This window comes from Mustelus asterias, chromosome 19 (assembly GCF_964213995.1).
Source record: "Mustelus asterias chromosome 19, sMusAst1.hap1.1, whole genome shotgun sequence".
NCBI lineage: Eukaryota > Metazoa > Chordata > Chondrichthyes > Carcharhiniformes > Triakidae > Mustelus > Mustelus asterias.
Genome location: NC_135819.1, coordinates 70117067 through 70134801, shown reverse-complemented (window position 1 = coordinate 70134801; position 17735 = coordinate 70117067). Strand labels below are relative to the sequence as shown.

At 47.4% G+C, this 17735-nt stretch overlaps 1 protein-coding gene across 1 annotated transcript in view; it reads right to left on the bottom strand.

Annotated features, from left to right (window-relative positions):
- plxna4 (plexin A4) overlaps window positions 1-17735 on the bottom strand; it is a 689385-nt gene that overhangs the window by 343655 nt on the left and 327995 nt on the right. The window contains exon 4 of the mRNA XM_078235826.1: window positions 725-856. Coding sequence (XP_078091952.1) covers window positions 725-856 — 132 coding nt within the window. The remainder of the gene's footprint in view (window positions 1-724; window positions 857-17735) is intronic.

Sequence of the window (17735 nt, the reverse complement as noted above, 5' to 3'; positions counted from 1 at the left end):
CCCACTTGGATCACTGTCTGTGTGGAGTCTGCACGTTCTCCCCGTGTCTGCGTGGGTTTCCTCTGGGTGCTCTGGCTTCCTCCCACAGCTGAAAGACGTGCTGGTTAGGTGTATTGGCCATGTTAAATTCTCCCTCAGTGTACCCGAACAGGCATCAGAGTATGGCGACTCGGGGATTTTCACAGTAACTTCATTGCAGTGTTAATGTAAACCTGCTTGTGACACTAATAAATAAACTTTTACTTAGGTAAAGATATGCTGTTATGAGGACAATCTTTTTCATGGTAAATGAACAGAAATAGTTTTTCAAATCATTTGACAGACCAACAAGGCATTTTGAAAATACACCCCAGTTTCCAATCGCTCTCGACTCACAGTTGAGTTCAAACTCGTCACTCACATTCCATCCCACACTCAGCTGTCCTCACATACCACTGGAATACCATTTCCATTACTCCCTCATCCATCCACTCCTTAAACTGACTTAGAACTCCTTACCCGCTACGCCTTCCACTCTCTCAATCACCCCTTCCCCCCCTCCCATCCATCCCACCATGACAGCAGCCCATTCGCAAATTCAGTGCCACCAATTCTCAACATCGAGTGGAATTGGCACCAAATCCGATTGCTGGAACTGGCGTCTTGGTAACTTCCAATTCCATCTTTATAGCAACACAGGTGTGCCAGATACTGGCCTGTAATCATTGCAAGGCCCTCGTCTTACCTGCTTCTCTGACATGACATAGAGGTATTGATGATCCACGGACAAAGACATGTCTCGCAGAATGGCGCCGCTCTCCACGACCTGAATGGTCTCATACTGCTGGGCCCCATGGGAAGGCCCATCCACACGGATCTATAAACAACAGAGAGAGAGAGAGAGAGAGAGCGATCACTTACTGAACATGGTTCAATTTTTGAAATCTTGTATATTATTCATCATGTACATTTCCTACAGCTGATACTTATGTATGTGGTCACAAGAAGAATGTCTCCAGGGCTTAGCAGTATGTTTTATTTTAGCGTCTCCCAACTTTCTCCTCTCCTTGATGCAAAGGAAAGCCACCTTGGTTGGAAATAGTTCCAACTTGTTGAGAAATATGCCACCCACATTCTAACCCACACACAACTCTGTTCACCCATCATCAACACACACACAGGATGCTCCCCACTCTCTGGCCCCCTCACCTAACCGGTCAAAATTCAAGTGTAAACGTTGATGCTTAAGTGTTGGGCGAGGTTTCCCATGATGGTATCCACCTCCAGTCAAAGTCAATGGCAAACGGTGACGATGCTGGGGCCAGATTAACCCCTGACTGAGACCAGTTAACTCAACACTAACTAGGGAGCCAATACCAGAATGTTCTTGACCCATTACATGCAGGTACACATGGGTCAAAATCCTGGAATTCCCTCCCTAACGGCATTGTGGGTCAACCCACAGCACATGGACTGCAATGATTCAAGAAAGCAGCTCACCACCACCTTCTCAAGGGCAACTAGGAATGGGTAATAAATGCTGGCAGGCCAGCGACACCTACGAACGAATAAAAAAAGACATGCAGCGGCGTCACTTAACCACTATTCCAGTTGCAAACACTTTAAGTGAAGGAATTCATAGCTTCCTTGTTGAAAAGCACCTATAATACAGGAAACCTACAAACAGTTGTGAGTGTTGCAAACTGTTCAGAATTGTCAACCTCCCCCAAACGAAGGATGCAAAGGGTGTCACATCTCAGTAAGAGTTACTGGTCACAGCATATTCACTGGGAAGAACATTGAGCAGAAACCAAATGCAGCTTACAAACTAACTAATCCATCCGATCACCATACCTAAAGTATCCCGTGACATTCTGATGTCAGATTACAGTCCATTTCCTGGACCGATCATACATTACAGTCCATCTCCTACATTCCACCATTACAGCACATCTCTTATACTGAATGGAGGCCCAACATTACGGTCCCCCTTTTATGATTCACAGCCAATACAACCATCATTTTCCAAGGTAGGTTCAAAATCACACAACATTTTCCACTTCCATTGTAGGGCCATGGCCTATATCAGTTGCCTCTCCAACATGAAAGGGCAATAACTACATCGTTGGTGAATCTAACAGCACAGAATATCACTGACTTTTCATAATCAGTCCACAACCATAATCAATCTCCTCTATCCATGGTTATTCCATATCCATTCGATTTATACCGGCTTTTGTTTCATTGATCATGATAGTAGCTCCATTTGTAAATACCAGGGGATGGCTGTACCCTAGCAGATCAATCATAGAATCCCTACAGTGCAGAAGGAGGCCATTCGGCCCATCGTGCCTATACTGACGACAATTCCACCCAGGCCCTATCCCCACAACCCCACGTATTTGCCCTGGTCATCCACCTGACAGTAAGGGTCAATTTAGCATGGCCAATCCACCTAACCTGCACATCTTTGGACTGTGGGAGGAAACCGGAGCACCCGGAGGAAACCCACGCAGACACGAGAAGAACGTGCAAACTCCACACAAATGGTCGCCCGAGGTCGGAATTGAACTCGGGTCCCTGGCGCTGTGAGGCAGCAGTGCTAACCACTGTGCCACCGTGCCACTCTACCACTGTGCTATCGTGCCACTTATAGAAAATAAGACTTCCGAAGTGTTTGACTTGGTGAGAAAAGGGAGTGAAAGAAGTGTATGCAAAATACCCCGTGAAGGTGGATCCAACACTGGGTTTAGGGCGAATGGGCAATTTTCCAGTTTCATATCGAGTGCGCTGCAGTTGGCAACATCCTCACCTCTGAGTCAGAAAATTGAGGTTTCGGGCACCAATGCACGGGCTTGAACACAAAATCGAGGCTGTTGGAGGTCCTAATGTTACAATGAGACAATAAACCTGTCCCCACAGGTAAACATGTAAGATTCCCCAGTACTAAATTAAAACCGAGTGCAGGGAGTTGTCTCCCTGGTGGCCCAGCCAATATTTATCCCTCAACCTTTTCCCAAAGGTAGGGGAGATTAAAACTAGAGGGCACAGGTTTAAGGTGAGAGGGGAGAGATACAAAAGTGTCCAGAGGGGCAGGTTTTTCACACAGAGGGTAGTGAGTGTCTGGAACGAGCTGCCAGAGGTAGTAGTAGAGGCGGGTACAATTTTGTCTTTTAAGAAGCATTTAGACAGTTACATGGATAAGATGGGTATAGAGGGATATGGGCCAAATGCGGGCAATTGGGATTAGCTTAGGGGTTTTTAAAAAAAGGCGGCATGGATAAGTTGAGCCGAAGGGCCTGTTTCCATGCTGTAAACCTCTATGACTCGATGACTCTAACCAACATCACTATAGACGGACTATCTGATCATGATCACATTGTTCTTTGTGGGCTCGCTGTGCTGCTCCCAACATTTATTTTTTATTCATTCCTGGGACATGGGCGTCGCTGGCTGGCCAGCATTTATTGCCCATCCCTAGTTGCCCTTGGAGGGCAGTTGAGAGTCAACCACATTGCTGTGACTGTAGGCCAGGCCAGGTAGGGACGGCAGATTTCCTTCCCTAGGAGACATTAGTGAAGCAGGTGGGTTTTTCCGACAATGGTCATCAGTAGATTTGTAATTCCAGATATTTTTTACTGAATTCAGATTCCACCATCTGCCGGAGCGGGATTCGAACCCGGGTCCCCAGAACATTAGCTGAGTTTCTGGATTAATAGTCTGACGGTAATGTAATTAGGCCATTGCCTCCCCCTTAACAATACAGCAACTGCATTTCAAAAGTTACTTGTTTGGTTGTAAAGGATCCGGGATGTTGTGAGATAGTGAACAGCAACTTTCTTCTCCAGCCTCTCAGCTCATGGCTCTCATCAGAAAGTGGGACCGCGCAGTACACGATTCTCTAACCAGTGGCAGCACGGGGTCAGGAAATGTTAACCTCCCCCCCCGCCCCCGCCCCCACAAACAGCCTCCCATCCATTGACTCTGTCCACACTTCCCGCTGCCTTGGCAAAGCATCCAGCATAATTAAGGACCCCCACGCACCCCGGACATTCTCTCTTCCACCTTCTTCCTTCGGGAAAAAGATACAAAAGTCTGAGGTCACGTGCCAACCGACTCAAGAACAGCTTCTTCCCTGCTGCTGTCAGGCTTTTGAATGGACCTATCTTGCATTAAGTTGATCTTTCTCTACACCCTAGCTATGACTGTAACACTACAATCTGCACTCTCTCGTTTCCTTCTCTCTGAACAGTATGTTTTGTCTGTATAGCGCACAAGAAACAATACTTTTCACTGTATGTGGCAATAATAAATCAAATCAAATCAAATTAAATGTTGGAAAAGCCTTTCTCCAGGTTCAGAGAACCTCCAGCAACATAACAACCCGTGAGCTTTCACTCACCCTTGATACTGTTCCCACTCCTCTCGTGCAAGATACAAGCTATTTATTTGAGTTATGTAAACTATGATGATCATCTTTATGGGGATATGGCTGGCTGCTATGTACCAACAGGAGTCGGTTTGTGTACTTAAGATGAAAATGAAACGTTTCACAATTCAATGTGTTTAGCTGAACACCAGGTAATTAGCAAGGCAGGAAATTACTGTATTCACTGTCTCTCTTCCCCAGGTCTGTGACTGTTTCCCACTGAGAGGTGAGAATTAAAGGAATCAGTTACCAATAGCACTTGGCACGTTTCTCATTTGCTGGTGTACACCCCACTGTGACCACAATCTTCCTAATGCCACTTGCTCCAGACTGTGGAGCCAGGAGTTACCGCTGATTGACAGATCACAGTGGTTGGTAAGCGCACTTGTGTGGGCAAAATATCCACTTCTCTCAACAATGGAGTTCTAATTTATTTTTCAGAGGGTCTGGGTCAACCTTTGCCCCTCATCCCACACCATCAAAACTAGATTAGCAGTCCATCTTTCTCGCTGCAGCGTGCGGGATCCTGCTGTGCACACATTGGCTGCTGTGCTTCCCTCCAGACCGCTTTATAAGTAATTCATTTGTTGTGAAGCGTAGTTTTGGGCTCCTTTTCTGAGGAAGGATGTTCTTGCTCTCGAGGGAGTGCAGCGAAGGTTTACCTGGCTGATTCCAGTGATGGCGGGACTGATGTATGAGGAGAGATTGACGAGGTTAGGACTGTTTCTGCTGGAGTTCAGACGAATGAGGGGGGGATCTCATAGAGACTTATAAAATTCTAACAGGATTAGGCTAAGTAGAGGCAGGGAGGATATTCCCAATGATGGCCCAGAACCAGGGGTCACAGTCTGAGGATTCGGAGTAGACCATTTAGGACGGAGGTGAGGAGACATTTCTTCACCCAAAGAGTGGTGAGCTGTGGAATTCATTACCACAGGAAGTAATTGATGCCAAAACATTGAATGTATTCAAGAGGCAGCTGGGTATAGCACTTGGGGTGAATGGGATCAAAGGTTATGGGGAGAAAGTAGGATTAGGCTATTGAGTTGGACGATTAGCCATGATCGTGTTGAATGGCGGAGCAGGCTCGAAGGGCTAAATGGCCTCCTCCTGCTCCTATCTTCTATGTTTCTATGTTTGGGACATCCCAGTGAGGTTAAAGAAATGCAATAATTGCAAGATCTGTCTTTACTTTCCTGCACTGGGTTATTTTGGTATTCCCATTGTCTGGAGACATATCAATATTCACAAACATATCATTGAATGGCAATGCATTCTTCTCAAAGCCCCACAATGACCAAATAGACCAATGTTATTCCCCCTGTACAGAGTACCAATGAATTTTATTTTCATTCCTATTGCATAGAATCTTCAAATGATCTTCCATTCAAGATCAGGAATCTCAATGAACCAAACTCTTCCCCATTCTCTCCCATCAGATGGAATCCCAATGAATTAAACCTCTTCCCATTCATAGCTTTTTAACAAAGTCCCAGTGGAGCAAAGCCTTTCTTCTCACTCCCTCTGTGTCAAACCCCACTGGACCAATGCAGTAACAATGAAATGCTTCCTCAGTGTTTTGGCAGCTTAATATTTTAGCTTTTAACCAAGTATGATGGTTAGCCATAACTCATTGGGGAGTACCTCGGAGTCAGAAACCACAACTATGCAAGGCCAACACTCCAGTGCAGTACTGAAGGAGCACTGCACTTTTGGAGGAGCCATCTTTGGAATGAAGCATTCAACCTCCTCCCATTTCAATGGGGAGATCCTGGAAAATGTGGACCAATATTCCTGCCTTGCGAGTCTCCACTTAGTGAGGGCAGACAGAGATGACAAAAATAATCATCGCCACAAACGTTCCAGCCCAGCCTTCAGCTGACTGAGGGAAGGAGTATTTGAACAAAGAACAATAATACAGCACAGAAACAGGCCCTTCGCCCCTCCAAGCCCGTGCCGATCCCTGGTCCAAACTAGACCATTCTTTTGTATCCCTCCATTCCCACTCCGTTCATATGGCTATCTAGATAAGTCTTAAACGTTCCCAGTGTGTCCGCCTCCACCACCTTGCCTGGCAGCGCATTCCAGGCCCCCACCACCCTCTGTGTAAAATATGTCCTTCTGATATCTGTGTTAAACCTCCCCCCCTTCACCTTGAACCTATGACCCCTCGTGAACGTCACCACCGACCTGGGGAGAAGCTTCCCACCGTTCACCCTATCTATGCCTTTCATAATTTTATACACCTCTATTAAGTCTCCCCTCATCCTCCGTCTTTCCAGGGAGAACAACCCCAGTTTACCCAATCTCTCCTCATAACTAAGCCCCTCCATACCAGACAACATCCTGGTAAACCTCTTCTGTACTCTCTCCAAAGCCTCCACGTCTTTCTGGTAGTGTGGCGACCAGAACTGGGCGCAGTATTCCAAATGCGGCCGAACCAACGTTCTAGAACATAGAACAGTACAGCACAGAACAGGCCCTTTGGCCCACAATGTTGTGCCGAGCTTTATCTATACATCTGTGACATCAGACCCCAACTTTTATACTCTATGCCCCGTCCTATAAAGGCAAGCATGCCATATGCCTTCTTCACCACCTTCTCCACCTCTGATGTCACCTTCAAGGATCTGTGGACTTGCACACCCAGGTCCCTCTGCGTATCTACACCCTTTATGGTTCTGCCATTTATCATATAGCTCCTCCCTACATTATTTCTACCAAAATGCATCACTTCGCATTTATCAGGATTGAACTCCATCTGCCATTTCTTTGCCCAAATTTCCAGCCTATCTATATCCTTCGGTAGCCTCTGACAATGCTCCTCACTATCTGCAAGTCCTGCCAATTTTGTGTCGTCCGCAAACTTACTGATCACCCCAGTTACACCTTCTTCCAGATCGTTTATATAAATCACAAACAGCAGAGGTCCCAATACAGAGCCCTGCGGAACACCACTAGTCACAGGCCTCCAGCCGGAAAAAGACCCTTCCACTACCACCCTCTGTCTTCTGTGATCAAGCCAGTTCTCCACCCATCTAGCCACCTCCCCCTTTATCCCATGAGATCCAACCTTTTTCACCAGCCTACCATGAGGGACTTTGTCAAACGCTTTATTAAAGTCCATATAGACGACATCCACGGCCCTTCCCTCGTCAACCATTCTAGTCACTTCTTCAAAAAACTCCACCAGGTTAGTGAGGCATGACCTGCCTCTCACAAAAAATTTGAGGACCAGGGTCTCCAACCTGACACTAGGGTCATGGTTTACCAGGCAGCAGTGACCCTCACAGTGCTTCAAAGACTTGGACAATAGCCTTAAGAACCAGGAGCAGGAGTCGGCCATTCAGCCCCTCAAACCTACTCTGCCATTCAATACCATCATGGCTGATCTTCTCTCAGCCTCAACTCCACCTTCCTGCCCATTTTTCATAACCCTTCAACCCATTCCTAGTTAAAAATGTGTCCAACTCCTCCTTAAATTTACTCAATGTCCCGCCCTCCACCACACTCTAGTGTAGTGAATCCCACAATTTCACAACATTTTGAGAGAAGTAGTTTCTCTTCATGTCTGTTTTAAATCTGCTACCTCTTATCCTAAAACTATGACCTCTTGAATCCTCTAGATTGCCCCACAAGAGGAAGCATCCGCTCCGTGTCTACTTTGTCAATACCTTTTATCATCTGGTACACCTCAATTAGATCTCCTCTCATTCTTTTAAACTCGAGAGAGTAAAGGCCTAAACTGCGTAATCTCTCTTCATAAGACAAACCCCTCATCTCTGGAATCAATCTGGTGACCCTCCTCTGCCTCAAATGCCATCTCATCCTTTCTCAAATAAGGGGAACCAAAATTGTACACAGTACTCCAGATGTAGTCTCACCATTTCTTTGCATTGTGGGAGTCTCCAGCTTATGACCAACCAAAATAGAGAAGTTTCATTCAGAAAGGCACTAAACGCATCATGGGACTTCTTTGGAGATGTGCGGAGGCAAACCTGAGGCATCGGGGGATGAACCTACCCAATCCTCCAAACACTACCTGTCCTGTCTGTGGCAGAGCATGCAGATCACACAGTGCATTTAGCAGACAGCTTAGAACCCATCAAACTGGAGTGGAGGTAAATCAGCCTTGATCCCAAGGAGCTGCCTAATGAGGGAAGAAACCAGCACCCTGCCAGTCCCCTCAGAGTTATGTACACGATCCAATGGTAGAACCTGAGGAAGAGCAGGTCTGCCCTCCATACTGTCCTGGCCAATATTTAACCGTAACTAATATCACAAAAACAGATTCATCAACAGAACCACTCATCTATAATAATATCCCCTTCCTCACCGACATATCTTTTCATAGAATGGCTACAGTGCAGAAGGAGGCCATTCGGCCCATCAAGTCTGCACCCACTCTCCGACAGAGCAACTTACCCAGGCGCTATCCCGACACTAAGGGGCAATTTAGCGTGGCTAATCCACCTAAGTTGCACATTTTTGGCTTGTGGCGAGAAACCGGAGCACCCAAAGGAAACAAATGCAGGCACGGGGAAAGCGTGCAAACTCCACACACACACAGTCGCCCGAGGCCGGAATCGGACCTGGATCCCTGGCGCTGTGAGGCAGCAGTGCTAACCACTGTGCCAATGTGCCTCCTACAGAATATCATTTGTTTGATGATTATCCGGTGGAGCAACCATTCTCCTCTCAATCCTTAACTCAAATCAAACAAGCTCAGCTTTCCATTAATTATTAGTCTCACATTCTGGTGGTGTAATGAAATCCATGAGGGATCTCACAATTATTGTTTTCCACCTCATGCTTCCTGAATATTTTCTAAGCCAGTGTGCACAGGTGCCAGTTTTTCCCCAGCCGAAGTCACATCTCCTTCAATGCTCTTGCATCATCCAACCCCCCGGAGTCAATGGTGTCTGAAATGTATTCGGAATACTTTGTGCATCGGGTTGACTTAGCCTTCAGCAGCACAAAGGAAAGGCAGAGTGCGAACAATGAAAAGAAGAACAGAACGAGGGGAAGAGTGCAAGGGAAGTGAGCACTCTGGAAGATGGATGACGGCAAACAAATATAAAAGGGCCCTGGAAGGTCAAAACCGACACGAGAGAATACTGAAGAAGAAAGAAGATCACATGGGGACACGAGGGCACAAAGGAGAGCCGTACAGAGCTCGGAGATGTGATGTTACCCTTCCCCTATGTGGCCCAGGGGAATGTTCTGCAGCAGAGTTGCGGTTGGCCAGGGAGGGAGGGAGCGACGGCAGGGGGGATGGAGAAAGTCAGGGCAGAAACAAGCAGTGAATGTGCAGAAAAGTCCAGAGTGCCTCGGACATCCCTTGCGCATCCAGAGGCCTTTTGCACAACAAACAAGCCTCATCTTTCTCGCAAGGTGAACAATAGAACTCACTGACCAGAATCCAAACACTGAATGTTGACTGCAAAAGCTGGAATGGATATAGAAGTGATGTGGAGATGATAAAAAGCTAATGGCATTTGATACCAAATAAACCTAATGGATATAGAAGCACAGAACCATTACTGCCGTACAATAAATAACTGTCACTGGGGCGGTTGGGGGGGGGGGGGGGGGTGGGGGTAGTTGTGCACAGAGTCAGGGTGAAACTCTAACCTCTCCCTTGACCTAGGCTCAGAGTGACAGCAAAGCATCTCAATTTAGACAACTGAACAATTTAGAGAGTGGGTCAGATGGGGGAGGCGATGGCCTAGTGGTATTATCACTAGACTATTAATCCAAAAACTCAGCTAATGTTCTGAGGACCCGGGTTCGAATCCCGCCATGGTGGAATTAAATTCAATAAACAAATCTGGAATTAAGAATCTACTGATGACCATTGTTGTAAAAACCCATCTGGTTCACTAACATCCTTTAGGGAAGGAAATCTGCCAGCCTTATGCAGTCTGGCCCACAGGTGACGCCAGATCCACAGCAATGTGGTTGACTCTCAACTGCCCTCTGAACAAGGGCAACTAGGGATGGGCAATAAATACTGGCCAGCCAGCGACGCCCCTGTCCCACAAATGAATTAAAAAATATATTTTTTCCCTGCTTTTCTCCTTTTCTTCCTGAACAGACAAAACACTTGGACACGCCGGGTACTTTTCATGGTCCAGTGGGTTTTGCGGCAACTTTTGAAGTGTTGAACAGGAGATGCAGCCATCTGAGCGCAGCAATGAGATGATGACCAGATGGCAATAAATGCTGGCCTAGCCAATGACGCCCACATCCCGTTAAAAAAAACAGAATATATTTTAATTTGATTTAAGTGTTGGCTAATGATAAATATTATCCAGGGCACTGAGGACACGTCCCTTTCTCTCCTTCCTAATTGTACAATTGAATCTTTCACATTCACCAGAATGGGCAGGTTTAATGTTTTGTCTGAAAAACGGCACCTACAACAGTGCATCGCTCCCGCAGTAGTGCACTTGGACAGCGGTTCCCAACCTCTCCCTCTCTGTGAACCAGAGATCATCATCAAAAGCTTTTATAGATCACAACATACCCGAGCAGCATGGAGGCAAAGTGGTTAGCACTGCTGCCTCACAGCGCCAAGGACCCGGGTTCGATTTCCGGCTTGGGTCACCATCTGTGTGGAGTTTGCATGTTCTCCCCATGTCTGTGTGGGTTCCCTCCCACAGTCCGAAAGACGTGCTGGTTAGCTGCATTGGCCGTGCCAAATTCTCCCTCAGTGTACCTGAACAGGCGCCGGAGTATGGCAACTAGGGCATTTTCACACTAATTTCATTGCAGTGTTAATGTAAGCCTACTTGTGACACTAATACGTAAACTAAAAACAAATCTCTTAAACATTATTTTTACATAGCCAATGGTTGATGGAGTCAAAGTTATATATCAATGCGTATTAAAAATGCAGCGATTTCTAATTGTTTATGAAGCATACTCACAAATACATTGTGGATTATATTACACAAGGATGTTTGCGAAGAATGTTACATTGTGAATAATAATGTAACATCGATTATGATACATGAGATGTACACATAACTGTATGTTTTTCCCATGCGGGCTACCTGCAGTACTGTCACCGACCACCAGTGGTCCACAGACCAAAGGTTGGGAACCACTGCATTACAGTGTCAGCCTATATTTTAGAACATAGAACATAGAACATAGAAAGCCACAGCACAAACAGGCCCTTCGGCCCACAAGTTGCGCTGATCATATCCCTATCTCTAGGCCTATCTATAGCCCTCAATCCCATTAAATCCCATGTACTCATCCAGAAGTCTCTTAAAAGACCCCAACGAGTTTGCCTCCACCACCACCGACGTCAGCCGATTCCACTCACCCACCACCCTCTGAGTGAAAAACTTACCCCTGACATCTCCTCTGTACCTACCCCCCTGCACCTTAAACCTGTGTCCTCTCGTAGCAACCATTTCAGCCCTTGGAAATAGCCTCTGAGAGTCTACCCTATCCAGACCTCTCAACATCTTGTAAACCTCTATCAGGTCACCTCTCATCCTTCGTCTCTCCAGGGAGAAGAGACCAAGCTCCCTCAACCTATCCTCATAAGGCATGCCCCCCAATCCAGGCAACATCCTTGTAAATCTCCTCTGCACCCTTTCAATGGCTTCAACATCTTTCCTGTAATGAGGTGACCAGAACTGCGCGCAGTACTCCAAGTGGGGTCTAACCAGGGTCCTATAAAGCTGCAGCATTATCTCCCGACTCCTAAACTCAATCCCTCGATTAATGAAGGCTAGTACGCCGTACGCCTTCTTGACCGCATCCTCCACCTGCGAGGCCGATTTAAGAGTCCTATGGACCCGGACCCCAAGGTCCTTCTGATCCTCTACACTGCTAAGAATGGTACCCTTCATATTATACTGCTGCTTCATCCCATTGGATCTGCCAAAATGGATCACTACACACTTATCCGGGTTGAAGTCCATCTGCCACTTCTCCGCCCAGTCTTGCATTCTATCTATGTCTCGCTGCAACTTCTGACATCCCTCCAAACTATCCACAACACCACCTACCTTGGTGTCGTCAGCAAACTTACCAACCCATCCCTCCACTTCCTCATCCAGGTCATTTATGAAAATGACAAACAGCAAGGGTCCCAGAACAGATCCCTGGGGCACTCCACTGGTCACTGACCTCCATGCAGAGAAAGACCCCTCCACAGCCACTCTCTGCCTTCTGCAGGCAAGCCAGTTCTGAATCCACAAGGCAACAGCCCCTTGGATCCCATGCCCTCTCACTTTCTCAAGAAGTCTTGCATGGGGGACCTTATCGAACGCCTTGCTGAAGTCCATATAGACCACATCCACCGCTCTTCCTTCGTCAATGTGTTTGGTCACATTTTCAAAGAACTCAACCAGGCTCGTAAGGCACGACCTGCCCTTGACAAAGCCGTGCTGACTACTTTTGATCATACTAAACTTCTCTAGATGATCATAAATCCTGTCTCTCAGGATCCTCTCCATCAACTTACCAACCACTGAGGTTAGACTCACCGGTCGGTAATTTCCCGGGCTGTCCCTGTTCCCTTTCTTGAATATAGGGACCACATCTGCAATCCTCCAATCCTCCGGAACCTCTCCCGTCTCCATCGACGATGCAAAGATCATCGCCAAAGGCTCCGCAATCTCCTCCCTCGCCTCCCACAGTAACCTGGGGTACATCCCATCCGGTCCCGGCGACTTACCAACCTTGATGCCATTCAATAGTTCCAACACATCCTCTATCTTTATGTCCACATGCTCGATCCTTTCTGTCCACCGCAAACCAGCAGTACAACCACCCAGATCCCTTTCCACCGTGAATACCGAGGTAAAGTATTCATTAAGCACCTCCGCCATTTCTAACGGTTCCGCACAAACTTTTCCCCCTTCACCTTTTAAGGGTCCTATGCCTTCACATCTCATCCTTTTACTCTTGACATATTTGTAGAAAGCCTTGGGATTCTCCTTAATCTTACCCGCCAAGGTCTTCTCATGACCCCTTCTCGCTCTCCTAATTTCCTTCTTAAGCTCCTTCCTACATCCCGTATACTCCTCTAAATCCTTAACACCTCCTAGCTCTCTGAACCTTCTGTACGCCTCTCTTTTCTTATTCACCAGGTTCATCACAACCTTCGTGCACCACGGTTCCCGTACCCTACCAACACCCCCCTGTCTCATCGGAACGTTGTCATGCAGAGCTCCAGACAAACATTCCTTGAAAATCCTCCACTTTCCTTCGGTACTTTTCCTCAAGAATGCCTCCTTCCAATTTACCCGTCTAATTTCCTCCCTGATGACACTGTATTTCCCTTTACTCCAGAGAAACACTTTCCTAGCCTGCCTGATCCTATCTCTTTCCAATGCTATCGTGAAGGAGATAGAATTATGATCGCTATCCCCAAGATGCTCACCCACCGAGAGATCCTCCACCTGTCCACGTTCATTAGCCAGCACCAGATCAAGTACAGCCTCTCCTCTAGTAGGCTTATCCACATACTGTGTCAGGAAACTCTCCTGGACACACCTAACAAACTCCTCTCCATCCAAACCCCTAGCCCTAGGGATATTCCAATCTATGTTTGGGAAATTAAAATCTCCCATCACGACAACTCTGTTATTCCTACATCTCTCCAGGATCTGTTTCCCCATCTGCTCCTCAACATCTCTGTTACTATTGGGCGGCCTATAGAAAACACCCAGCAAAGTTACTGACCCCTTCCTGTTCCTAACCTCCACCCACAGAGACTCCGTAGTCAATCCCTCCACGGCGTCCACCTTCTCTACAGCCGTGACACTATCCCTGATCAACAGTGCCACTCCCCCCCCTCTCTTGCCTCCCTCCCTGTCCTTCCTGAAACACCTAAAACCCGGCACCTGAAGCACCCAGTCCTGTCCCTGAGACATCCAAGTCTCCGTAATGGCCACCACATCACAATTCGAAGCAGCAATCCACGCTCTAAGCTCATCCACTTTATTCACTACACTCCTGGCATTAAAATAGACACATCTCAGACCTTCAGCCTGAGCACTTCCCTTCTCCATCACTCGTCTAACCTCCCTCTTACCCTGTCTACATTCCTTATCTATTTGCGAGCTAACCTCCTCGCTCTCAGTCCCCTCATTTCGATTCCCTCCCCCCAACCTTTCTAGTTTAAAGTCTCTCCAGTAGCCTTAGCCAACCTTCCCGCCAGGATATTGGTCCCCCTGGGATTCAAGTGCCACCCGTCTTTTTTAAACAGGTCACACCTGCCCCTAAAGAGGTCCCAATGATCCAAGTACCCAAATCCTTGTCCCTTGCTCCAGTCCCTCAGCCACGCATTCATTCTCCACCGATTCCTGTTCTCACTCTCCCGCGGCACAGGCAGCAATCCCGAGATTACTACCTTTGCATTCCTCTTTCTCAGCTGTCTACCTAACTCCCTATATTCTCTTTTCATGACCCCTTCCCTCTTCCTACCTATGTCAGCAGTACCTATATGCATCACGACCTTCGGCTCCTCTCCCTCCCCCTTCAGGATTTCTGGGACTCGACCAGAGACATCCCGGACCCCTGCACCAGGGAGGCAAACCACCATCCGAGAGTCCCGTCTGTGTCCGCAAAAACGCCTATCTGACCCCCTCACCGTAGAGTCCCCAATTAGTACTACCCTCCTTTCCTTACCCTTTTGCACTACTGGGCCAGGCTCAGCTCCAGAGACACTGCCACCGCTGCTTCCCCCAGGTGGGCTGTCCTCCCCAGTAGTACTCAGACAGGAGTACTTATTATTAAGGGGCACATCCACCGGGGTGCTCACCATCAACCGAGCTTTCTCCTTCCTCACTGTTACCCAGTTACCTCCTCCCGTGGTCCCGGTGTGACCACCTGCCGATAGCTCCTGTCAATGACCTCCTCACTATCCCTAACCCGGCGAAGGTCCTCGAGCTGCAATTCCAGTTCCCTAACATGGTCCCTTAGGAACCGCAGCTCAACACACCCAGCACAGATATGGTCGTCCGGGAGGCTAGGAGCCTCCAGGACCTCCCACATCCTACATTGGGAACAACATACTGGCCTCACACTCATAATTGCCCTTTTAAACACACAGGGAAAAAAAAAGTGAATGAAAATTTTAAACTTACCTTTCCTCCTCCTGTTTTCTCCAAAGCCCTGCTCTCACTGGGTCTTTTTTTTTAGGTTAGAGGAGGAGGGAGGGTGGGATACTCTACAAGTGTAGAGTATCGGGATTCCTCTCTGTTCCAATTTATTGGGGAAAAAAAAAATCTCTCTCTCCCAGACCTCCCTGCGCGACCACTTCCGGGTTTAGATATTTTAAAAAAAACCTGCGAAAAAGTAAGTTAAAAAATAAAAGCGCTTACCCGCAGCACTCCTCTCGCGAATCTCTCCCTCTCTGCTGTACTTCCAAGAAGCAATGAGGATTTTATGCTCAGGTGTCTGGAGTGGGACTTGAGCTCAACCGCCTGCCTCAGAGGTGCAAGTGTATTAGAATCATAGAATCCCTACAGTGCAGAAGGAGGCCATTCGGTCCATCAAGTCTGAGCTGACTCTCTGACAGAGGATTTTAACCAGGCCCACCCCCCTGCCCCATTCCCATAACACCACATATTTACCCCACTAATCCTCCTAACCTGTGGGAAATTAAAGGGCAATTTAGCATGGCCAATCTACCTCACCTGCACATCTTTGGACTGTGGGAGGAAACCGGAGCACCCGGAGGAAAGCCACGCAGATATGGGGAGAATGTGCAAACTCCACATAGACAGTGACCCAAGCCGGGAATCAAACCCAGGTCCCTGGTGCTGTGAGGCAGCAGTGCTAACCACACTGCGAGCCACCGTGCCACCCTTTTGCTGCCTACATGAGCCATAACTGAAGCCATGAATGTGTTGACTTTTTGCTGGGGTACGGTGTCAGCTACCCAGCACTCACACCTCGTCCTCCCCGCGCCCCACAAGAGGCCACTCACAAAACGGGAAACTCCGTCACAGCTGATCCAACCCCAGCCAAAGTTTGTACAATGTGGCCTGTGTTACTGGTCAGTGAACTGAAGCAGGAATTCCATCTCACTATCTTTTGCACAGCTCTGGAGTACCAACATCAATCCAGTACCTCTTTCTGCATCCAGGTCAGAGGTCTGCAAACTTAACACAGACCTGAAATCAAACCCAAGGCATTCCTGGCCATGATGTCTCAGGTACTCAATATCTTAACTAACAGAACCTGTTGGGGACAATCTTATTGCACTGTCCTGCAAATCATCTGACAAGATACAGTCAACTTGCAAAGAGCAAATAGAGATGATCAAGTGACTTGTATTTTTCATTATTGTCCAAAATCATCGGATCCGGTCACAAGGTGAATGAGAGGTTTGGGAAGGTGTTGAGGAAGACAGAGGGTGGTGGTGGATAGAAAATTTTTGGACTGGAGGCAGGTTGCTAGCGGAGTGCCACAGGGATCAGTGCTTGGTCCTCTGCTCTTTGTAATTTTTATTAATGACTTAGAGGAGGGGGCTGAAGGGTGGATCAGTAAATTTGCTGATGACACCAAGATTGGTGGAATAGTGGACGAGGTGGAGGGCTGTTGTAGGCTGCAAAGAGACATAGAAAGGATGCAAAGCTGGGCTGAAAAATGGCAAATGGAGTTTAACCCTGATAAATGTGAGGTGATTCATTTTGGTAGGACAAATTTAAATGTGGATTACAGGGTCAAAGGTAAAGTTCTGAAGACTGTGGAGGAACAGAGAGATCTTGGGGTTCATATCCACAGATCTCTAAAGTGGATAGAGCTGTGAAGAAGGCCTATAGTGTGTTAGCTTTTATTTACAGGGGGTTGGAGTTTAAGAGCCGTGGGGTTATGCTGCAACTGTACAGGACCTTGATGAGACCACATTTGGAATATTGTGTGCAGTTCTGGTCACCTCACTATAAGAAGGATGTGGAAGCGCTGGAAAGAGTGCAGAGGAGATTTACCAGGATGCTGCCTGGTTTGGAGGGTAGGTCTTATGAGGAAAGGTTGAGGGAGCTGGGGCTGTTCTCTCTGGAGCGAAGGAGGCTGAGGGGAGACTTAATAGAGGTGTATAAAATGATGAAGGGGATAGATAGAGTGAACGTTCAAAGACTATTTCCTCGGGTGGATGGAGCTATTACAAGGGGGCATAACTATAGGGTTCGTGGTGGGAGATATGGGAAGGATTTCAGAGGTAGGTTCTTTACGCAGAGAGTGGTTGGGGTGTGGAATGGACTGCCTGCAGTGATAGTGGAGTCAGACACTTTAGGAACATTTAAGCGGTTATTGGATAGGCACATGGAGCACACCAGGATGATAGGGAGTG